At 40.3% G+C, this 24,883-nt stretch overlaps 1 protein-coding gene across 1 annotated transcript in view; it reads left to right on the forward strand.

Moving 5' to 3' along the window:
• The window catches only part of CORIN (corin, serine peptidase), a gene marked incomplete at its 5' end in the record, with an annotated part of 372,660 nt that overhangs the window by 204,702 nt on the left and 143,075 nt on the right, over nt 1-24,883 (forward strand). Inside the window, 1 exon segment of the mRNA XM_082265807.1 lies at nt 19,438-19,619. Coding sequence (XP_082121933.1) covers nt 19,438-19,619 — 182 coding nt within the window.

The raw sequence follows: 24,883 nt of genomic DNA on the forward strand, positions 1-24,883 counted from the left end.
GTATCTCACCAAAAGTGAAATTTTTGTTGCAGGGGATGCCAGAAATCGGACTTGTATCTTAGGTAGACTTCTAGGAAAATTGGTGAGCCAATCACACAAGCAGGAAATGATGTTTCTGGGGTGTGATCAGTATACATTCTGTGTACAGAACAGCTCCAGGTAGCCATATTGCATTGCAATTTCAGAAAATTACAACAGCTGGAGATTGAAAAGGAACATTCAATTACAATATGATTTGTGTCGCAATTGTATACACTATATTGTTTTTTTCTTTATTTGCTATTTTTTTCCCCAACAAAAATGGAGTTACCCTTTAAAGATACAGAAATTGCAGGCTTTTTGTTCTTTACATTCCTCTTTTTTCTTTCCCTCCCCATTTGTCTCACAGGGGACTTTTTCATTAAAGCGGTAGTAAACTGCCACAAGAATAAAAAACAATTAGGCCCCCCTGCAGGTTTAAGTCATAAAGTACTAACATGCACTGCATACTAGGACAATATGACAGACTTACCTGCACATGGAGCCCTCCAGTGCAGCGCTGTCATGGCTCCCCAGCACTTTTATCTTCACCCAGTATTCCTTATGGGTTTGCTGGCTCCAGCTCTTCAAATGGCCTGGGCTGTGATGACATGCGCATGGGAGCCTCAGTCAGGGCATGGCGCTCTACATCCTACAGCATACTCTATGCCCTGAATGCAGAGCGTCACTGCGCATGCACAGGTGACATCATTGCCTATTGTTAATGTGAATATTTCCTAAGCGCTGCATGTTTAGGAAATATTCATTGTACCTACAGGTAAGACTGATTATAAGCTTACTTATAGGTGCAATCAAAGTGGTTCTAAAGGCGGAAGGTTTTTTTTATCCTAATGCATTCTATGCATTAGGATAAAAAAACCTTCTGTGTGCAGCAGCCCCCCTAGTCCTTATCGGATCTCCATCTCAATCCAGCGATGTTGCATGAGAGCCATGAAGTCCGGGGACTCTCCCTCTTCTTTGACTGAGACAGCAGCGGGCGCCATTGGCTCCCTCTGCTGTCAATCAAAGTCATTGAGCCAAGAGGAGAGCAGCGGCTTGGCTCGGGTGCCCCCATAGCAAGCTGCTTGCTGTGGGGGCATTTGGCAGAAAGGAGCGACCAGGAGCATCGGCAAGGGACCAGAGGAAAGGAGGATCTGGGCTGCTCTGTGTAAAACCATTATACAGAGCAGGTAAGTAGGACATGTTTGTTATTTTTAAACAAAAAGAAAAAAAAAAAAACAAGACTTTAATATCAATTTAAACAATAGAGTTTACTACTGCTTTATGGGCAGATGAATCCTTCTCCCTTTACATCCTGGAAATCTGGGCCTGACTTCTGGAACATGTGACAGGAACTTCCCAGCTGTGAGTTACATCACCAGTGCCTCTCTCAACCAGGAAGTGGTCATTGTAAATAAAACTAGTGGATGTAAGATGTTTTCATATCAACATGTAGTGTTGTGTGCTGATGGGATTTTTAGTGAAAGGGGTCCACTTTAAGCTATTATTAGTAGTATTAGTAGTATTAGTAGTAGTAGTGGTATTATTAGTATTTTTTTGGCTTTTCGTCTACTTCATACTGTAATTGCAGGAATTGAATGTGGAACAACAGTTGGTACATAATGGATACAATCCAAAGAGGTTAATGATTTTGGCACATGTGTATAGACTCCCAGTCTTGCCTTTGGGCCTCCCAAACTGTGCATGTTTTACAGATCTCTTTACAAGAGCACATGGAAAACTAGCTGCTTAACTCAATCACTAATTAACCCACCTGTTTTCCTGATAGAAAATTTACAAAACATACACTGTCCGGCCTGAAGACAGTTTTTAATAATTTATAGATGTTCCCCCATTGGAATCCTCCTTGAGGTTACACTAGCAAGAGCGCTCCTGTTTTTTTAATGTTAAATATAGAAATGACAAAGACAAATGTGCGCATCTAAAAAAAAAAAGGCAATCGTGTAATAATTTTGTTTTTTTTCTTGCACAAATTCCCCGTTTTTTTCTTTTTCTTCCAGTTGTACTTTTGCTGGGGTGACATGCTAGAAGGCACTGATAGAGGAAAAACTAAGTGCCAAGTAAAGTTTCCTTGTATGTGTATAGGCAATCTCCTTTTCAGGCTGTGTTATAGTGAACCATGTCTAGCCTGGGGTGCACCCACTGCTAGATATAGACTATATGAAGTACCTTGTCCAGACATTTCCAGGTTGATTTACTAAAGGCAAATATACTGTGCACTTTGCAAAGTGCAGTTGCTCCAGAGCTTAGTAAATTAGGTAAAGGTTCACTTTTCAAAGAGTACCCAATCACATGTATGGAAAATAAAAAATCTGCATTTTTACTGCACACGATTGGATGATGGAAGTCAGCAGAGCTTCTGATCAATTACTAAGCTCTGGAGGAACTGTCCTTTGTAAACTACACAGTCTTTTTGCCTTTAGTACATCAACTCCTACCTGTCATGGGATAAATCCTTCTGTCCCCACCTATTAATCATACTCCTGTTTTTAGCAGATTGAGGGGTTGATTTAATAAAGGAAAATAGACTGTGCACTTTGCAAAGTACAGTTGCACTCTGCATGGGCAGTTGCTCCAGAGCTTAGTAAATTAAACTCTGCTGACTTCCATCATCAAATCATGTGCAAGCAAAATGCTGTTTTTTTTTTTGTTTTTGTTTTTTTTTTCCTTGCTCATGATTGGGTATTCTTTGCAAAGTGAACCTTTACCTCATTTACTAAACTCTGGAGCAACTGCACTTTGCAAAGTGCACAATCTATGTTGTTGTGTTGTGTTGTTGTGGTCTGTGGTGACTTGTTCCTGTGCATGGATGGGATATCCTTGATGTCCACCATGTCTAGGGATAGTCATTGCGGACGATGGCATCACATTGGCCATTTTGAATCCATATACGTCACTGTGACTGCCGCCGTTTTAGGCACAGTATGGTAGTGGGATACGTGCTGTGCGTGAGACTGTGGTAATTGATCTTGCGGTGAGGTAGAGGGAGGGCGTGTAGATGGTAATCATTTGCATGCTCAAGTCTATATTAGGAAGGTTGCCGTGCCGTGCAGCCAATCCCTAGATAAAGTGGTAATGACGAAACGCATCAGGGCGTGGCTGTACGGCAACTGATAGTGGCCTTTAGGAGAATTGGAAGTGCCGTTCTGGCAAGTTTTCCAGTCTGGTGAGACATTGTCTTCTGGCTTATCTTTGAAACTGCTGTAATGCTCTCGGATATGTGTAACCAATGCTCCTTTTTATGTTGTACTTGTAAGTGCAACGTTTGAAGGTTTTAACAAATTGATTACATGTTTAAGACATATTATACTAGTGGAGCTTTCCTTTGTCTCCCCTCTTGTATGAGCAAGTTCTATGTGTACCTGCAACAAGTGCAGAGCGCTGGGCTGGAGATATCAACCCCGTGAGAGTAACTGCATATCTGCCAAACATGCAAGTGTGAGGCAGATAGCTCTAGTGAGTGCATATCTTATGGGGAAGGTGTTTCCATGCACTATTGGTGCGGTGTGAAGAACTTTTCACTCTTTGGAGGACTTGCTCTTGCACTTTGATATTTCTTGCACTTTATTTATTTTGTTACACATGTATATGTGCAGTTTATCTTCACTGTAGTGGTGGTTTCACTTCATTTGGTTTACTCAGTGGTGTATTTAGGTTTTGTGCTGCCCTAGGCCTGACTAAACTTGTACAACCCTTAATTGAATTATTCATTAGGCTGCAGTGCTACAGTTATTCGCATTGGTGGCCGTCGGGCCAGTTGTATTAATTGAGGTCGGCGGTCTGTGGTCTGTCTGAATGTCCTCACTGGCCGGTATTTATCATACCAGCAGGTAGCAGTGTGATCGCTTTATGGGGCTGCCAGACTGATTTGCCTCCGGGACCCTGCCCTCCGGCCCAATTTGTCCCATAAGACTGGCACTATACTAAAAGTGTAGCGCAAGCCAGTGTGGACAGTTTTTATGCAGGAGTCAGGAGCAGGCTGGGTTTTTTTTCTGTGGGATGCTTCTTTTTTACTGCCCCCCTGCAAAGTGCCTAGGCCTGGGCCTTGTTGGCCTAGGCCAAGATACAGCACTGGGTTTACTTATGTTTTATATTTTGATGTCCACATTTCACCATGTATGATTGCTATATTTGTAATTAAGCATTAGTAGGTAATTTCCATTTATTATACCCTCTAGCGCAGCTGGTCACTTATAGTGTTAGATTTAGGTCATAAGGTAAAATCATTTTTTGTTGTTTATTGAAAGTGGCGGCTACAAACTTACACCTAATTTTATCTACGTGTCACCTTCAACTTTTTTACACACATATTTATCTTTGGCACAGTGGTGGATGGGTGTTTTTTACTTGGTAAATCACTTATTCATAGATTGCACAATCTATTTGTCTTTAGTAAATCAGCCCCTAAGTATCATTCAATTGGGGTCAACATCCATCATACATCAACATCAACATCCTACATCAAAATTTTTTAGCTTCATCTCAAATGGTTGGAAGCTCATATCGTATTGGTTTTAATTGGTAACTACACACAGTTTAATAATTACTAACTTACGTTTTTTTCCAAATGCTAAATGGAATAAACATATCAAGTTAAAACTACAGCTGGAATAAAGTGTGAGAAAACTATTTAAAACTAATTCCTGCCAACTGATTTATTTTTCTGTGTAGGGTGAATGCTTTGTTAATCTCCCCGGTCCATCTGGAGGGGTAAAATTATAAACTTGGTCTCCCACTAGGTTCTGAAACAAATGTAATAGTTGTGTAAGTTAGGCAAGCTTAAAAATGTTCTGATGGATACAGATGCAACTTTCTATCCAGTTATGTGGAAATGAAGGTCATGGTCTAATGGTGGACGTTGTTAAATATTATCAGCTCCCGTGCTGTGACCTAATTGAAGCGTGGACACTGAGCAAGCCTGTGCCATTTTGAAGGGAGCAGCTGTTGTATACCAACGCAAATTCCTGTGTGAAATTCGGGAGAAACAAATTCTAATTCAAATCTGTAACCATGATAATAATAATATTGCTTTCATAATCATTCTTTTGATTGACATGGTGATTAAATTCAAGTGAAAAGGCAAACATTTGCTTGTATCATGAGAAAGGCTTGTTATAAGATTGGATAGGGAAGTCAAAAGTTCATATGCCCCAAAATAACATGACATGATCTGAACTCTGTTGAATAATACATTGATATTTCTGGGTCCAGCTGTTATTTTCATGTAATTTGAACATTAAAGGGACAATTTGGCCAATTTTATTTTATCCTTTTTGACAGTTTATAAACTATTTTAGTATTATTTTTTAGCATGTGTATAAAATAATGTATTTCCAAATAATACTCTAAATACAAACATATTTAAAGTGGAGTTCCGGCCTCAAAAAATGTTTTCGATAAAAATACCCCCGGACAGTCAGGGCTAGTGCATTTCAGCAATGATAGCCTCTGAACTGTCCCCAGGTTCACTTACCTTTTAGAAGAAATACTTACCTTGAAAATGTCTTGTCCAGCGCTGCCATCTCAGGTGTGGGCAGCTGAAGCCAGAGTGTATTCTTCGGTGTCCTATTCGGTCACATCGGAGTCCCAGAATGCCCTGCACCGGCCCTGCTCGTCACTTCCGGTGCAGGTGCGTCATCCCTGCACAGCTTCTGGGCATGCACAGTATATTTGCCTTTAGTAAATCAACCTGGAAATGTCTGAACAAGGTACTTCATATAGTCTATATCTAGCAGTGGGTGCACCCCAGGCTAGACATGGTTCACTATAACACAGCCTGAAAAGGAGATTGCCTATACACATACAAGGAAACTTTACTTGGCACTTAGTTTTTCCTCTATCAGTGCCTTCTAGCATGTCACACCAGCAAAAGTACAACTGGAAGAAACATAAAAAAATGGTGAATTTTTGCAAGAAAAAAAACAAAATTATTACACGATTGCCTTTTTTTTTTTAGATGCGCACATTTGTCTTTGTCATTTCTATATTTAACATTAAAAAAACAGGAGTGCTCTTGCTAGTGTAACCTCAAGGAGGATTCCAATGGGGGAACATCTATAAATATGCAAAAAAGACCAAACTCTCCACTTAAAGTGATTGTGAAGTCTCTTTTTTTTTTTTTTTTAATAACAAACATGTCATACTTGCCTCCTCTGTGCAGTTGGTTTTGCAAAGAAAAGCACGGATCCTACTCTTCTCGGGTTCCACTTCTGTGTTGCTAGCCCCTCCCTCCTGTTAAGTGCCCCCACAGCAAGCAGCTTGCTATGGGGCACCCGACCTGAGTCACAGCTCCATGTGTCCATTCCGACACGGAGCCACAACCCAGCCCCGCCCCCTCTCTCTCCAGATTTGCTGACTGACTTTGATTGACAACAATGGGAGCAAATTGCGCCGTGCTGCTGTCTCAGCCGAAGAGAAGGGGAGTCCCGGGCAGCTGAGAAACTCCTGCAACAGCGCTAGATAGAGATGGGCTCAGGTAAGTAATAGGGAGGCTGAGGGGGGCTGCTGCACACAGAAGGATTTTTTATCTTAGTGCATTGAATGCACTAAGATAAAAAAAAAACCTTCTGCCTTTACAATCCTTTTAACCACTAAGGACTAGAAGGTTTTACCCCCTTAATGACCAGGCCATTTTTTGCGATACGGCACTGACAATTGCGTGGCCGTGCGACGCTGTACCCAAATAAAATTGATATCCTTTTTTTTCCCACAAACAGAGCTTTCTTTTGGTGGTATTTGATCCTTGATCACTCTGCGGTTTTTATTTTTTGTGCTATAAACAAAAAAGTGCAACAATTCTAAAAAAAAAAAAAATATATATTTTTTACTTTCTGCTAATTGTTTTCATTATTTTAGGCCAATATGTATTCTGCTACATATTATGTAAAAAAAAATCCCAATAAGTGTATACTGATTGGTTTGTGCAAAGATTATTGCATCTACAAACTAGTAAAGATTTATGTCATTTTTATTTATTTATTTTATTTTTTACTAGTAATAACGGTGATCAGCGATTTTTTACGGGACTGCGACATTGCTGTGGACAGATTGGACACCTAACTGAAAATGTTTACACTTTTTGGGGGACCAGTGATATTACTACAGTAATCCGTGCTAAAAATATGCACTGTTACTGTACAAATGACACTGGCAGGGAAGGGTTTAACACCAGGGGTGATCAAAGAGTTAAATGTGTGCCTAGGGGGTGCTTTATAACTGTGTGGGGGATGGACTCACTGGATGAACACAGAGACTTGTGTTCCTAAATAGGAGGAACACGGCATCGCGGGTGCTCGGCAGACATCACAGCCGCTGGGCCCGCTTATTGGCTCCCCCTCTGGCCAACACCAACTGCTACACGAAGTGACGTACATGTACATCATTTCCCGTAACGGAGCCGACCTGCCGCAGTATAATTATAGCGGGTGGTCGGCAAGTGGCTAAGGACATCAACCACTATTCATTTTTTTTTTTCATATTTTTTACGTAAGAAAAAAATATTTTAAAGAGGTTGTAAACCCCCGAGTACTGTTTGTGCCTATAGGTAAGCCTATAACAAGAACTGTAATTGAAGCACCTATGTTAGAGACCAATGTGTCCAGAAGGTATATACAACCGGACACTACCCATCCAAAAGACCCACTAGGAATTCCTAAATGGTCTTATATTTAAGCAGGGAGCCACCGCAACCCAGGCAGTGTGAGAAAGAAATGTGTAAGGAAGGAACTAAAGGTACCTCCTATGAATGGCTGCAATAAGGGATGCTCAAACTTGCTGATTTCAAAATTGCAAAAAACTTTATTGAAAAGCACGGAGTATAAAACACCCCCTATGTGAGGGGAATTTCAAAAATGATTAAACATACACAGGATAGATACAATTGTGGTGTCAATGTACAAGCACAACATAAAAACAAATACAAAAACAATGACTCACACACACTAGCCGGCCACACACACACCGGAAGAGAAGATACACTGATTCAGTCACCAGCAGCATACAGCTCAAATAGAGCTTTGTTAATTCTACCTAGGTGTCTGACCGTGTATCATCATGCCACGTATTCAAAAAAATGACAAACAATGTTAGCTGACCTTGTATTTCACCCACATGGGAAAATGACAGGCTATACACAAATAGTAATTAGAATTTGACAATCCTGAACCTCATGTATCAATTCAAATATATATAGACCAAAAGGGATGTCTGCGCCTAGCTTGGTACCAGTTATATATATAACCTGGCCTTTAAATGATCAGACCAATACAGTGATTTATCAATATTTAGGCTGTAGAAAAATCATGGCGTCCTCACATGTAGATGAGCTGTACATTCATGGAGTCAACTCTAATTGTATTGACTCAAAACACAGATGGAATGTCTACTAAGAGGGGGATTGTAGAATAAATGAGCACTGTCAATCCTTAATTAAGGAAATGGTAATTTGATCCTCAATACGGTGAAATCAAATGACAATGTACTGGCCGCCTTAGGAATATGTGGACAATTTTGGACCATGTTGGTCATCCAGGGACAGATTGGTGCAGAACCCTCCAAACGAACCCGATTTAGGATGGGAGCTTGGGAGAGACGCAGGTCAACTCAACCTCTGCGCAGGCTCACACCGGTGTCAGGTACTAATGGATGCAGGTATTTATCAATTATGCAGGGTATTACTGATAAGGATATATCATCCGTGTAACCCTCTGCTATGTGGAGCAGTTCATCCTGATGTACTGACCACCGAGTGCTCACAGCCCTTTCTCAATCCCCATATTTGGCTGAAGGCTCACCATACATCCAAGCGTAGGTATCTGGCTTCGGGTAATGTGCACTCCGGTCGGCTCCTGGAATAATGGCCACTGGTCACAGGCAGCTTCTCCAGCACGCCAAGTGTGGGCAGTGTCTACCGCACATGGCGGTTTGATGGATGCAGACGGCTGGATCAAATTGTGAGTGACTCTTTCGATGGGTGTGCGGCCGGCGTGTGACGTCAACGCGTTTTGCATGCGTGACGCACGCTTCGTCAGGCCTGCATCCATCAAACCGCCATGTGCGGTAGACACTGCCCACACTTGGCGTGCTGGAGAAGCTGCCTGTGACCAGTGGCCATTATTTACACGGTCAGACACCTAGGTAGCATTAACAAAGCTCTATTTGAGCTGTATGCTGCTGGTGACTGAATCAGTGTATCTTCTCTTCCGGTGTGTGTGTGGCCGGCTAGTGTGTGTGAGTCATTGTTTTTGTATTTGTTTTTATGTTGTGCTTGTACATTGACACCACAATTGTATCTATCCTGTGTATGTTTAATCATTTTTGAAATTCCCCTCACATAGGGGGTGTTTTATACTCCGTGCTTTTCAATAACGTTTTTTGCAATTTTGAAATCAGCAAGTTTGAGCATCCCTTATTGCAGCCATTCATAGGAGGTACCTTTAAGCCTGTAACAAGGCTTACCTATAGGTACTGTAAATATCCCCTAAACTTGCATTATTTAGGTGTTATTTACATTGCATGCAGCCGACGACGTCATCGGCGCAGGCGCTCTGAAGAGGCGGCCGTCCGTGCCGTTTCTTTAGAGCCCTGTGCCGTGACCGGCGTCTCCCGGCTGACGTCACGTGGCTCCGGCCAGTAGCACAGCCGGAGTCCGCAGACCCGGAAGGAAGACGGATAAAAATACATGCAGCCTCCAGCGGGGGCGATGCGGGCTTCGTTTGCAGGTAAGTGTTACATAATGTGCTAGTATGCATTGCATGCTAGCACATTATGCATTTACTTTGCAGCTAACCAAAAATAATTTGTTTTTCCCAGGCTTTACTTCCTCTTTAACACAAAATAAGATCAGTACACCAGATATGATGGACAGTATAGTGGCCTAGCATCTTAATCTGATCTAGAGTTCATTTCCGTAAAGCGCCAAACTATTCAGAGTAGTATTATATACCTTATAGTCTTGGGCTATGCTGCAAGATCTGCTGAAATAAAATGGTGCTCAGTAACAGAATAGTAATTAATATGGTTAAGACAAACTGAATTAAAAATAATTCATATGTCACTTTTTGGGAAGGTTAGCATTTTTATTTTATAAAAATAAAGCAGTGAGATGGTTTTACTACGAGTTGATTTAATGGTCAGGACTCATGTTAAAAATGACAGATTTTTTTTTTTTTTTTTTGCCCTATTGGCATTGAGTGCTCTGTCTAACTCAGGGGTGGAAATACACGTTTATTATTTGCAGCTGAAGTGTATTAAGCGGTATAACCGTTGTGACAGGAGGTACGCTCAAATGGTAGCTCCATAGAAGGAAGGCACCATAGAGCACTCTCATTGAAGGATTGCTGGTCCCATGTTTATTTTCATGTACAGAATTAGCTGAATGCAGCTTAACTTTAGCGGTAAAAACAAAGAAACAAAGTCTTGCTTACATCCACAAATACACCAGAGTCCATATAGTAGGCTTCTGCTCATCCTAGACAAGTCACAGTTTGATATGTGAATCTGTCAGTTCCCCATCCATAGAAATGTTTTTAATTCAGTGTACAGCCTAAAGCTTCACAGCCCTTCTAAAAAATGAGCCAGGTATTCTGGCCGTGAACTTTGGACCGTGGTGGCCAGGCTGCAGACCCACCCAATCTCTTCTGAACTCCAACAGAGGATTTTTACGATTAGTTTCTTAAAAGAAAACTGACCAGGCTTCACTGGAGTCCACAACTGCTCCAACCCACATTCTGGGTGACAAATATCTTCTATTCGCCAACTTATCTGCCATTTTAGCCAAGATTTTGTCACACCGTGTACAAGAAATAGGAAAATCGCACATAGCTTTAACTCGTAATCAGAGTAGTGAGCGTGACTGTTGTGATAAGGGCATGTTGGTTTTATGCATCTGGCTTGCTGGTGAAACTGGTCAGGAATCAGCTCCTTAAACATACGACCTGATTATATGCAAGCCTGATCATTACGAAATCCAATAAAATACAATGATATTCTTGGCTATAGTAGCTGGATATCACTGAGGAAGACATATCTGCAGTCCTTCCTTCCTGGGTGATTTCCTGAATAGACTCATTCAACTTATATTCGTACATCTAATTTATTTTACAGCAGTCAGATTTATTGTATAATTATAAATTCGATTTCAGATTTCAGATATGTTCACTTGCATTTCTGCATGTTGCTGTAGCCATGTTCTGAAGATTTGATTTTTTTAAACAGAATAAGAAAAAATCCTTTTTTGTTGGACCCTGTTCCGATTCCCCTAGGAGTAAGAAGAAACCCAGATCCGTCTATGGGGTTGATTTACTAAAGGCAAATAGACTGTACACTTTTCAAAATGCAGTTGCACTCTGCAAGTGCAGTTGCTCCAGAGCTTAGTAAATGATCAGAAGCTCTGCTGACTTCCATCATCCAATCATCCAAGCAAAAATTATTATTTTTTTCCTTGCACATGATTGGGTATTCTTTGCAAAGTAAAGCTTTACCTCATTTACTAAGCTCTGGAGTAACAACTGCACTTTGCAAAATGCACAGCCTTTTTGCCTTTAGTAAATCAACCCCTTTATGTTAAAAGCAGTTGGTTGATTTGTTTTTATGTTGCTTGAGTGGAGAAAATTGATTAAAAAAAGTTATAAATAACAGCTCAGTGCAAAAGAATCCAGGATCACTTTTATAAACCAGTCTCCTCCTTTATAACATCAAATTTATCTGTTGTATCTGTCAAAAATGAGATAAAATGTATTCCCATTGGATTACAGATGTCCTTTTAAAGTAGTCGTAATAGTTCATGTAGCACTGTAATTCATTTTCTATTTTGTAATTTTGCTACTGTTTGAACTTCATATGCTTTGGTGGTTCCCTATCTTTATTATCTCCCTTTTGTTGTTATATTGGTTTTGTAACTTCACATATAACTTCTGCATGTAAAATATAGGGAACTTTGTTCTAAAGAGGCATGGCTGTTATAGACAGAGCAGCTCATGTTTCCCATTTAATAAAGAGTAACTCCCCTTTGTTAGGAAAAAAAACAATCCCCTCTGGGTGATCAATGTACGTTGCAAAAGCAAACAGAAGAAGGCACACAGGACGAGTGCATTATCCAATGGATTTTAATAAAAAGGTAAAATAGGCTACTCACAAACATAGGTAAATGTGCTCGTCCAGCCACACTTCTGTGGCTTGGTTTTACAGAGCAGACAGTATGCAGAGCATAGGGGGCACAGCTGTTTTCCTAGAAAAAAGAAGGAACTTCTTTGAAACGCGTTAGCTACAAGGACCCAGATGTGGTCCTCCCTGTGCTCTGGATACTGTCCGGTCCTGCCAAACCAAGCCATGGATATTTGTGAGTAGCTTATTTTACCTTTTTTTTTATTAAAATCCGGATAATGCACTAGGCCTGTTCACCCTCTTCTGTTTGCATATCCTTTGGTTTTAGGACATCCCCAGGCCTAGAGGGTAGCAGAGCTTCAAGCGACTATCCATATGTTCAGTGGAACAGTTCTTATACTTTACTGGGCTATCACAGGCATGTGCAGGAGATACATGCTGCTGTTGGTTAATGATCAATGTACTTTGCACGGATTTTAACAAACATTGTAGCAGATTTTGTTGCTATGAAAAAATTGTTTCTTGTTTCATCAGACTGATCACATACTCAATATGGATGGGAGTGACTGGGTTATCATAATCGGTTGGTGCACTATTTGTGTTCTAATAAGGAAAGCTTCAGGATCTGCATCCCTTTAGAAGTAATTAACTATTAGGGCTTGTTTGCATTAGCATTGCTCCCTGAAGAGCGATCCACATTTCTATCACTCTAATGGATCATTTTACAGGTGGTGTGGAGATGTTGTATTGCCTTCTCACTGCAGCCTTAACCCCAATTGAAGCATGGCCCCATTCACTTGAATGGATTGTGCTCAGCAGACGGTAGTGCCTGCCGAACGTGACAGGGGGTATAACTTTTGCTACAGAACAAAGCATCTTGGCCGTGCCATATGTACACCCCCCCAGCCACTGCTTCTGCGGCTGAGCTGTACTTTTACCGCCCCCAACTACTAGTGTAAACGACCCCTAGGGAGTTTTTCTTTTTCAGGGGATGCCGAAATCTGACTTATATCGTAGTGCAGACTTAAAGGAAAATCAGTGAGCCAATCACACAAGCAGGGAATTATAATTTTGGGGAAGTTCTGTATGCCAACTGTGTGCAGAATTCCTCCAGGTTGCCATATTGCACTGCATTTTACAGTGCTGTAAATTGAAAAGAAAAGATAATTAAATTACAACATGGCTTGTGCAGCAACTGTTAATGCTACATTATATTTTGCAATGAAAGTGGAGCTACAATTTAAAGATTTCTATTCGAGAGCTATTGAATTTACTTTGTTCACTTGTATCATTCTTTGCCACACCTCTCAGTTTAGCTGCTGGATACACTCACACACACCCCTGTTTGGAAAAATCACCAACACCTTATGACAGTCACCTTTGCCTTACTTTTACCATATGCTTTAAAATAGTAACGTCATTCCTTCTTTGCCTCGTTCCCTTTTTCTGACTATGAAGTGGTTAGTCTAACATGAAGTTAGATTTTTAGAAACAATATGGACTTGTGCCTTGAAAAAATAGACCTTAGTAAATATATAATACAATGCCTATTTTCTTTGCTAAATTTCAGCAAATAGTTAGTCTAAATACAGTCATGGCCAAAGGTTTTGAGAATGACATAAATATTAATCTTCAAAAAGTCTAAAGCCTCAGGTTTTATGATGGCAATTTGCATATACTCCAGAATGTTATGAAGAGTGATCAGAAAATCCTACAGTTGATTCAGCTGTGGGATCGGGGCACCATCAGTGCGGAGCTTGCTCAGGAATGGCAGCAGGCAGGTGTGAGTACAACTGCGTGCACAGTGAGGAGAAGACTTATGGAGGATGGCCTGGTGTCAAGAAGGGCAGCAAAGAAGTCGCTTTTTTCCATTAAAAACATCAGGGACAGACTGATATTCTGCAAAAAGTACAGGGATCGTATTGCTGAGGACTGGTGTAAAGTTATTTTCTCTAATTAATCCCCTTTCCGATTGTCTGGAAAAAACCTTGTCTGGAGAAGAAAAGTTGAGCTCTACCATCAGTCCTGTGTCCTGCCAACAGTAAAGCATCCTGAGGTCATTGATGTGTGGGGTTGCTTCTCAGCCAAGGGAGTGGGCTCACATTTTTTCCCAAGAACACAGCCATTAATAAAGAATGGTACAAAACCTCCTACAAGAGCAACTTCTCCCAACCATCCAAGAACAGTTTGAGAAAAAACTATGCCTTTTCCAGCATGATGGAGCACCTTGCAATAAGGCAAAAGTGATAACTAAGTGGCTTATGGAACAAAATATTCCAATTTGGGTCTATGGCCAGGAAACTCCCCAGACCTTAATACCATTGAGCAATTGTGGTCAATCTTCAAGAGGCAGGCGAACAAAAAAAAAGCCCCACTAATTCTTACAAACTCCAAGCATTTATTATGCAAGAATGAGCTGCCATCCCTCAGGATGTGGCCCAAAAGTTGATTGACAGCAAGCCAGGGAAAATTGCAGAGGTCTTGAAAAAAGAAGGGTCAACACGGCAAATATTTACGGTTTGCATAAACTTAATGTAATTGTCAATAAAAGACTTTGACACTTATGAAACGCTTGTAATTATACGTCCTTATACCATAGTAACATCTGACAAAAAGATCCAAAAACACTGAAGCAGCAGTCTTTGTGAAAATGAATATTTGTGTATTTCTCAAAAAGTTTGGCCACGGCTGTATACCACTAATTTGTAAGCCCTTCATTTTAAAACAATGGCCCAAATCTGGCCAAGCATTGCCCGCACGTCCAAAATGATTTAGTTATGCAAAAGTCCACCATTCAAAGTGAAATTAGCTATATTAAGATATTTACTTCTTTATGTTATTGTAGAGTCTAGTGGGGTTTTTTTTCCCCCTAAAAAACAAAACATGTTATACTTAACTCCTCAGTGCAGTTGGTTTTGCACAGGGCATCCTGGATCCTCCTCTTCGGGTCCCTCTTCGCAGCTCTTAGCCCCTCCCTCCTGTCAAGTGCCCCTACAGCAAGCAGCTTACTATGGGGGCATCCGAGCCGAGCTGCAGCTCTGTATGGAGATTTAGACATGGAGCTGCCATTCCGCCCTTCCCCCTCTCTCTCCTGATTGGCTGACTTTGATTGACAGCAGCGGAAGCCAGTAGCGCCAGTGCTGTGTGTCAACTAATCAGGAGTGAGAGCCCCAAAAAGCCGAGGGCCTCCTGGACATCGCTGAATAGAGAGGGGGCTCAGGCAAGTATTAAGGGGTGTTGGGGCGGCTGCTACACACAGGAGGCCTTTTATCTTAATGCATAGAATGCATTAACATAAAAAAAACCTTCTGCCTTTACAACTCCTTTAAGTTACAATCAAGAACAGATCTTCCCACTTGTAGATACCACAACACAGTAATCCCCCACTGCATGCTCAATAAAGATGCTCACTGGAATGATTTGACCCTCCGATTAAGAGAAGTCAGTATGGCACAGCATACAATTCTTCATATACAGGTCTCTAATAAGTATCCTCTGAAGCTCCATGATGTTCATGAAAAGAAAGCCAAGGATATTACATAAAATAAAACCAAAATACTCACAAGCATAAACCAGATAATGCCTATAATCAGTACAAGCTTGTCACAGGAATCGAGCCGGCCGCTTCTGGACTCCAAGGTGTATGACAATGTCACAAGCATAATCTATTCCCTACGCGTTTCATCACATATGACGTCTTCCAGGCATGAAAGCTGCCCGTTCGATTCCCGCGACTGGCTTTGTACTATATGAATGGATAATAAATATAAAGCAGGTGTTATCCCAATTTGGCTGCAAAATTGTAAATACACTTAAAGTAGCTGTAGGATTTTTTTTTACAAACATCTCTTTACTTACCTACCCTGTGTAATGAAATTGCACAGAGCAGCCCCGAACCTCCTCTTCTCGGGTCCACCGCCAGAGCTGCTGGCTCCTCCTCTGTCCAGTGCCCCCACAAGAAGCCGCTTCCCATGCTTGCTCCCGAGCCCTCCTGCTGCATCCATTGACACAGACAGTGGGACTCAGCCCCGCCCCTGCTTGCTGGCATTGATTGACAGCACTGGGCGCAAATGGCTCCTGGTGCCCCAGCAAAGCCAGCAGGACTTGAGCTATAAAGGGGGAGGGAGGGGGGAGCTGGCAAAATCAATGCCTAAACATTTTTTTCCTTAATGCAAGGAATGAATTAGGGTAAAACATGTTTAGGCTTTAGAACTACTTTAAAGCAATGACAGAATGATCTTCCAACCACAATATTAGGAGAAGAATTTTCTGCTGACATCCAGTGCTAAGGGTCACTTTAACAGTGACCACCAATGCAATGGGACACTACATGTAAGACCACTAAGGGGGCACTTTGCCTGCTGACCACCAATGTTAGAGAGCATTTTTCCACTGAACCACCATTATAAGTGTGTGTGTGTGTGTGTGTGTGTGTGGGGGGGGGGGGGGTAGGGGGCATTTTTCTACTAAACTTCAATGTAAGGAGGCATTTCTCTATGGATCACTAGTGTAAGGAAATACTACAATTGTATTGGGTTACTGGGTTTATTTCTGTTCATTACTGCTATTATTCTTTCACTTTCATGGAAGAACTCTGCTTTTTAGTGAAAATATTTTTTTATGGTATATAGAGCAGAAGGGTGTTGATAAATAATCTGCTGGGAAAGTCACATAAGCTATATTTATTTCTGCAATTTTCTCATTGCTCTAATGTACCTTTCAACAGGTGACCTAAACATTATTTAAAGGGTTCCTCTGGGGGTTAAAGGGATGAGAAAGGTTGCTCTTTCCTTTTTACATAAAACAACCAGATTTTCCTACTAGGTAATGTCCCTAAAGAGAATCCACTAGTTTTAGGATGCACAGTAATCAGTATGTGGAAATGTCAGTTCTTTCTGTTATGTCATTTAAGTTGAAAAGTGTTAAAAAAAGAAAACATAAGAAAAGAAAACCAGCAAGTCTTTAAAATCCGCATTTTTCAAACCCCAAGTTTCTTACATGTCAATTTAATTATACCTCAATTTTCATTCGCTGCATGAAAGGAAAACCACAGAACAAGAAGACAGCTTATACAGGGTGCATGCAGCCATGAAAATCTGTTCTTGCCATCACATAATATTTTAAGACATGCAAAATTAATATTTAGCTAGCATACATGGAATATTCATTATTTTCTACAAAAACTTTTAAAAGCGTCAAACTTTAAAATGGAATAGTAGTTGACAGTAGTGCTTTGTAGGCTGGTTTGGTGGTTGGGGACAGACACATCTGGAAAATGTCATTAAGTATTTGGAGCAACATTTTATTATTGTTAAAATATTATTGCTAAAATTGTGTAATTAGTTTTTGTTATTGCTGAAAAATTATTTAATAATTTGGTAAGCTGCTTTTAAAGTGACCAGTTTCTATATGTAGGCAGGCAGACACACAGTTCTCTATTCTGGGGGAACTAGAGGCACAGTGGCATGTCTAGCTGGATTTCTCCTTCCCTCCTTCAAAGCAGGGCTGGATCAATGGGGGTACTGAGGTGGGCTATGCCCCCCTCGATTTTAGCCGTGCTCCCCCAAGACCGATGACGGTGAAGTGAAGGGGCCAGGGAGAAGCACAGCCTTAGGCAATGCCCACTTAGTAGGGCTGCACAATGTCCTGCCCCTATCTGCCGCACTACATCATGACTAAAGTATTGCTGATGTTGCAGCTTCCATTACTTTACCTCTATTACTCACATACTATTCTTCACATTAAATAATAACAACACATATCTTGGATTTAAATAGCCATAGCAGTCCTTTTATTAACAACCATAAATAACGCAATTTCCTTTAATTCCATTCCACCTAAACAAGAACTTTCCAAACCTAATGTATCTAACTTCCTGTTTATATGTCTCAGGTAAATGAAGGTTGATTTCTCTATCGCATCAGGTGTATCCACCACCACTTTACTATACCGGCACCTAGCCGCAGTTACACTGGCTCAGGGACAATTTATTATCAGTTTTCACACCTGATGCAGCCCGATAACCGATAGCCCCTTACTGACTTCACTCAGTATGGAAGGTACACCCATATTGAGTCAGATCCAACCCCTCACACATACGGTTTTGACCATGACGATCTTCAAAAACCTGAGACCCCTGCCTGCTGCTATGACAAAACAAAACCCCAAACCCACCAGCAAAAACTATAGGATCAAACACCCTGTAGCACCTGTAACCCACCTAGAAGAAATACAATACATAAAACAACCCATGCAAACCACATAACAAAGTAAGGGGAGGGAAGGCAGGCAAGTGTCTTCCTCACTGACCAGGCTTCCACTGACCCTCGATCAACCCCTCCCTTCTGCTGGATCTTGCTGCCACACCTGGTGACTTTTTTGGTGGCTATCACCTCTGCATACTATACTGTACATGTACATGGCCTGTACATGGACAATCTTTTCAGTAAGCCAACGTTTCTGTATTAAATATCCTTTTATTTTATTGGTCTTATGTAGTATTCTAATTTTCTGAAATACTGAATTTTGGGTTTTCACTAGCTGTAAGCCATAACCATCAAAATTAAAAGAAAGAAATGCTTGAAATATATCACTGTGTGTGTAACGTATCTATATAAAATATATGAGTTTCACTTTTTGAACTGAATTACTGAAATAAATTAACTTTTTAATGATATTCAAATTTTATGAAATGCATCTGTATAATCCTTCCCAATCGTTAGCAGTTCTCTTATTAAAGAAATACCACGTATGTAAAAAAAAGATATGTATATATATATATATATATATATATATATATATATATATAAATACTATATTGCCGAAAGTATTGGGGCGCCTGCCTTTACACGCACATGAACTTTAATGGCATCCCAGTCTTAGTCCGTAGGGTTCAATATTGAGTTGGCCCACCCTTTGCTGTAACAGTTTCCACTCTTCTGGAAAGGCTGTCCACAAGGTTTAGGAGTGTGTCTATGGGAATATTTGACCATTCTTCCAGAAGTGCTTTTGTATGGTCATCAACTGATGTTGGAGAGAGGGCCTGTCGCAGTCTGCTCTCTAATACATCCCAAAGGTGTTCTATTGGGTTAAGGTCAGGACTCTGTGCAGGCCAGTCAAGCTCTTCCACCCCAAACTCGCTCATCTACATTATATTACCAAAAGTACTAGATCATTAGGAAGTTGCTCCAGTTATTTAGTAATTAGTACATTAGATTTAATTTGACTGAATAACAATGCTGTTTCTTACTGCAGATGGCTACGCTGAGAATTTTGTTTTCTTCTTTTTCTCTCCAGTCAACCATTGCTACCATGCCGATCATTTTGTGAGGCGGCACAAGATGGCTGTGGACCTGTGCTAGACATGGTGAATTCTTCCTGGCCGGAGTTCCTAAGATGTTCCCAGTTCCAGAACAAAACAGAAAATAGCAACCTGAGCCGCGTGTGCTTTTCTCCACAGCATGAGAAAGGACGACATTGTGAGTACAGAACTAGTTCCAAGTATGCCTTTGCTGTTTACTTAAGAAAATTGTGATATCCGATATAATGTAATATGATTCAAGAGCCAGATTCAATACATTACTGCTGAATGTGTAGTTTACAACAAAAAGTACATTAGCGTATAGTTAAGATATACTGTATATATATATATATATATATATATATATATATGCAGAAAGTAAAAAAAAATCTCCAAACGTATATTAAATACCAGGGGTTTATGTAGATAGATATGTTATGTATCTTTAAAACATCCATTACATTATTATAGCTAGGTGCCTGAATCAGTTTTTTTTTTTTTTTAACGTACTGTTATCATTTACACCATACGTGCATGAAAACTGTTTGGAAAACCGCGTTGACTTCACTTGCAGAGACATCAGTTTACATCAGCTTTCATATTATATGCGTTTTAGTGAGTTTTATGCATGTTGAGATCAGTTTTCATGCATATCAGTTATGTCGCCATGTTCACACCTCAGTGTTGATATCATGTCAGCTTTTTTTTTTTTTATGCAGAAAACTGCATATATGTTGCAGAAAAAATCTGCGCATGATATGGGTGTTGTGGTGGGAAGAGTGCACATAGAGAACCATTGTTGTCCTTGCAGAATGCGTGCGCTGCAGGCAACACTACACTGCACGCTGCTGTCAATCTATCAGACCTTGCTGACAGAAAATATAAGAAGAGTGATGACCTCATTAGGGTGGTGATGCTCCATTGTTGTACTGTATATTCATGAAGCTGGGGTTGGGTTCTTGACACAGCCATATTGCTTAAATGCTTTTGAGGAAAGTAAGGTCACTAACCTTGTTATTTTGTCTGAAGGAAGTGTCTGAATCAGAAGACTGACAGAATATGTCTACACAGAATATGTCCCCACTGCAGCCTTTGTCTGGACAGTGAAGGAGTAGCAGCAGACTAGTTAGGTCATTCCTCACTTCCCTTCAGCGTGCTGACAATTCCATTCAAAGCAATTGGCTCTGTGTGCTGATCCCTCTTCTTCCTGAATGCTTTTAAACAGACTAAAATCAAGACATATATGGCTTCTTAAAGTGATATTTTTAAACTAGCAAACTTGTCAAACTCACCTGCTCTGTGCAGTGGTATAGCACAGAGCAGCCCCGATCCTCCTCTTCTGGGGTTCCCTGCCGAAGCTCCTGGCCCCTTCCTCCTGCCACGTGCCCCCTACAGCAAGCAGCTTGCTATGAGAGCATTCAAGCTGGCTTGCAGGCGAGCCACTGCTCTTCGTGTCTACTCACACACAGAGCTGTGACTTATCCCCAGCCCCTCTCTTTCCTCATTGGCTCATTGGCTGCGATTGACAGCAGCAGTAGCCAATAGCTCCCACTGCTGTCTCAGCCAATGAGGAGGAAGAGTCCCTGGAGAGCTGAGACTGTCGTGCACATTACTGGATCGAGATGGAGCTCAGGTAAGTATTGGGGGTGCTGAGGAGGCTTCTGCATAGCCGAGTTTTATTTACCTTCATGCATAGAATGCATGAAGGTAAAAAACCTTGAGCCCTTACAACCACTCTTAGCTAGCTGTATTATAAATATGCATTATCTTAATAATTATAAAGTATAAATATAAATTTTGAATAATTTTAAATAAATACATCACAGGATTAAATTATGGATTTACATCTGCCTGGAGCTTGGTTTTACTTTTTGCCATGATTTAATCAGATAAATTCTCTTTTGCTGACTTTTTTTTTTTTTTTTTTTTTTACAATTGTCTTAAATTGTATCTCTAGCCAAAACATGTTTTACTGGCAAAATTTCCCATTATTTTTTGCCCCAGATACATAATCGGAAGTGATATCATCTCACCTTCTGTTCCAGTGATAACAAGTTTGGATGTGACGTCACATTTTGTCCCAGTGACAGTGGTGAGCAGGGCATACAGAATAAAAACAGAGATCTAACCCTTCCCCATTTTATGAAGCTAAAAAAAAGTTTTGGACAGAGATTTAATTTTCCATTTTCAATGATCCTGCACATCCTTACAATGAGATAAAACAGAGAAAAAATGATTTGATTCTTCCGTCTGCATGTGCCAAAATCCCATAAATATAAGAAAACAATACATTTTCTGATATTCAGTTGAATCACATGTAATTGGTTTTTGTTTTTGCCATTAAAAACCAAAAAAAAAAAAAAAAAACAGAGGTAATTTCTCATTCACACTGGAATTTCATATGGCATTCTACTTTACAAAAAAAGTATTTCCTGTATTAAACTATGGCAATGCATTATGTTTCTTTTTTGTTAATTATGTTCCAACATGAGCCATTGATAATACATTTATTCCCAAATGCACAAGAGTTACTGTTTCTTTATTTGCAACTCATTTTATATAATTTTGGTCATTTGAGTAAATTAAAAAGTAATTGGTTGGTTTTTCTTTGGACATACAGTACTTACAAGGTAAGCTCCCAACAGAGAGGACCTAGGAATCCTAGTTCTGTCATCACTTGGGGAAGGTAGTCAGTCCCAATCCTAAATTCTTCTGTAGGTTCATACTAAGTTCTAACATCAGGCAGATTATAGGACCCAGTGTTTGGTAAAGTTATTGTTACATTGCATTGAGAGCTTTAAGCCCCGTACACACGCAACGATTATCGGCCGACCGATCGTCCGTCTTTTGTCCAGAGTTGTGTTTTGTTGGTTGGAATGTGCCTAGACTGCACACGAATTTTCTCGCCCAACAAAAATTCTACTTCAGAAGTGATGTCATGTGTTGGTTTGCTTTCTTTGTGTTCTTTCTTATCTGAGCATGCCCAGTCTTGCTCCTAAGATTTTTCCCTGTCGAAATCAATACTGACTGCACAAAAATCGGCCGTGTTTTGACGGGCAACAAAAATTTTATAGTCTGCACACCAGATTTTTTTCGGCTGAAAAGTCGGAGTCGGTTGTCGGAAGCATCATACTAACAAGCCGAAAATCGGCAGATTGGACGTTGGACGAAAATTCCCTGCCAATTTTCGATGCGTGTGTACGGGGCTTAAGTCTTTAAAGTCCATGCCTCTCCAACTGGTAGGATGTATATTTTACATAGCTTTGCACTGCTGCTACTGCTGTATTGGCTGTCTTTGTCTTTGTTGGAGATATTTATTTTCTCTTTATGTCCCCTTGGCAATTTTACTGGGACAACTTGTGAGGAGAAATCTGAAGATTGAAGGAAGAAAATGGGTGTTCTTGTGATGCTTGTCAAAGGTGGAATTTTTTCTACTTAGACATAGACAATAAAAATAAGAGGTTCTTCTCTACTGCATCAAATGTTTTGGCAGGAGTGTTGAGAAGTAGGCCAATGCGCTACCAATGGGGTATGAAACGTATGGGGTTAAAGTGGATGTGTGAATCATTTAGGCAAATGTATACAAATAAAACACCGAAATAAGCAGCCAATTTTGTAGTGTCACCACGTACTCAGTATAATGAATAAAGAAAGAATCTGCGCTCAATTTCTCACTGGGCAGAGTGATATAATATCAATAAAATATCGAAGGGAGTAGTCAAATGTAAAGTTTCCACATTAATATCTCAATGAGTGAAGACTCAATGTAATAAATAAGTAATAAGTTAACAATGTGTTGAAATAGTGTAAATACCAAAAAGCATAAATAAATGTGGGGCAGATGTCCCAAAATAAACGGAAAGTGGTAGAAATAAATAAATAAAAAAACAGTATATGAGAAGTGAACAATTTCTTAGAGCATCAACATATACATATAACAATATTCTTGAAATTGTGCAAAATAGCAAAATAGGTAGTAAAAAGTGCAAATATTTATAATTGCTGGAATATACATCAGAAATATACAATAATATCCAAAATAATATGGGTAATTCATGCATCCACAAGGCCAAACAAGCAATAAAGTGCTTAAATTACATGCAAATGAATATATAAATAGCAGCACTCAAATGTGGGTGAATATAATGGTCAATATAAAAATGTCCATGTGCAAAACAAAGTGCAGTGAGGTGCTTCGAAAAAGTGACTCTCGTGACTCTTCACAATATTGAGGTGACTCTCGTGATTCTCCAGGTGTGTCACCAGAGTGAGCTAATCTTCAAATAGGTGTAATGGCTGCTCACCTCCAAAAACACCTTTAAAGGTTTTTTGTGATATAAATCACCAGATTGGGGCAATCGGATCTTCCTCCACAGATGGGGCTCTAGTAGGGTCACTAGTAAATCCCTTGCTTATTCTGGACTCTAGCAGTATCATAGGTATAATCAGCCTCCTCTATCTATAGTGGTGGCTAGGTAATCCTCTGGTGGCTCTGGGAGGAGCCGGGTGACGTCACTTCCGGTCTACGGCCCAGACCGGAAGTATCGGAGTCTTTACCGCATCGGCGGCTGCACATTTAACCTTACCCAATTGTGAGTTTTACTATTTGTTTTTACTTAATAAAATCCTATATACTACACCATGAGACCCTCTTTATTTCTCTGACATGAACGGGAGCCACCAGACCTTCATCATAACCCAGACCTTCATCATTAGACAGCACAGGCCAGATCATTCCCTTTTCCTTGGAGGATAAATTTGTGCAGCATGTTACAACATGAGGGCAGACAGTACATTTGTAAGGAATCAGAGGGCACTGCTCAATAGAGCTTACAATCTACAAGGGAGGGTCAAGAGATACAAAAGGTAATAAATGTGGTGGATGAGCCGATGGAGTAAGTGAAAGTATAGCTGTTAGAGGGAGGAGCAATAGGCTTCTCTTAAGAGGGGGGTTTTCAGGGATCCCCTAAAAGTAGATAGAGTAAGTCAGGCAGATTGGGGTAGGGAGTTCCATAGAATGGGAGAGGCTTGGGAGAAGGCCTAGAGACGAGCAAAGGAGGGGCTGACAATGGCCTTCTGGCTTCATTGAATGCCAGTCTCAGTTCTTAGAAAAAAAGTAACACTGAACCTAAACATTTTACAGTGGAGGAAGCACAAGTGCCATACTAAGTGCAGCATAAATGGAATTTATTAAAAAAGACAAGAATGTTACTCTCAAAGATAAAATCATCAAAGGCATGTAGCATATAGTACCGCAGATCATCCCTGTCAGTGGAGCGGTGGGTCAGAATTGCCTTCTGTGGCATATTTTTGTATGCATTTTTTATATGCATTTTTTACATACTACTTGTAGCATTATTTGCTATTCCAATTGATACTGCACCTAATTTTATTTTATTTCATTTTATTTCACTTTATTCTTTTTCAATTAATCCCATGGTT

Source organism: Pelophylax lessonae (genome assembly GCF_965119305.1).
Source record: "Pelophylax lessonae genome assembly, chromosome: 1".
In the NCBI taxonomy this organism is placed as follows: Eukaryota; Metazoa; Chordata; class Amphibia; order Anura; family Ranidae; genus Pelophylax; species Pelophylax lessonae.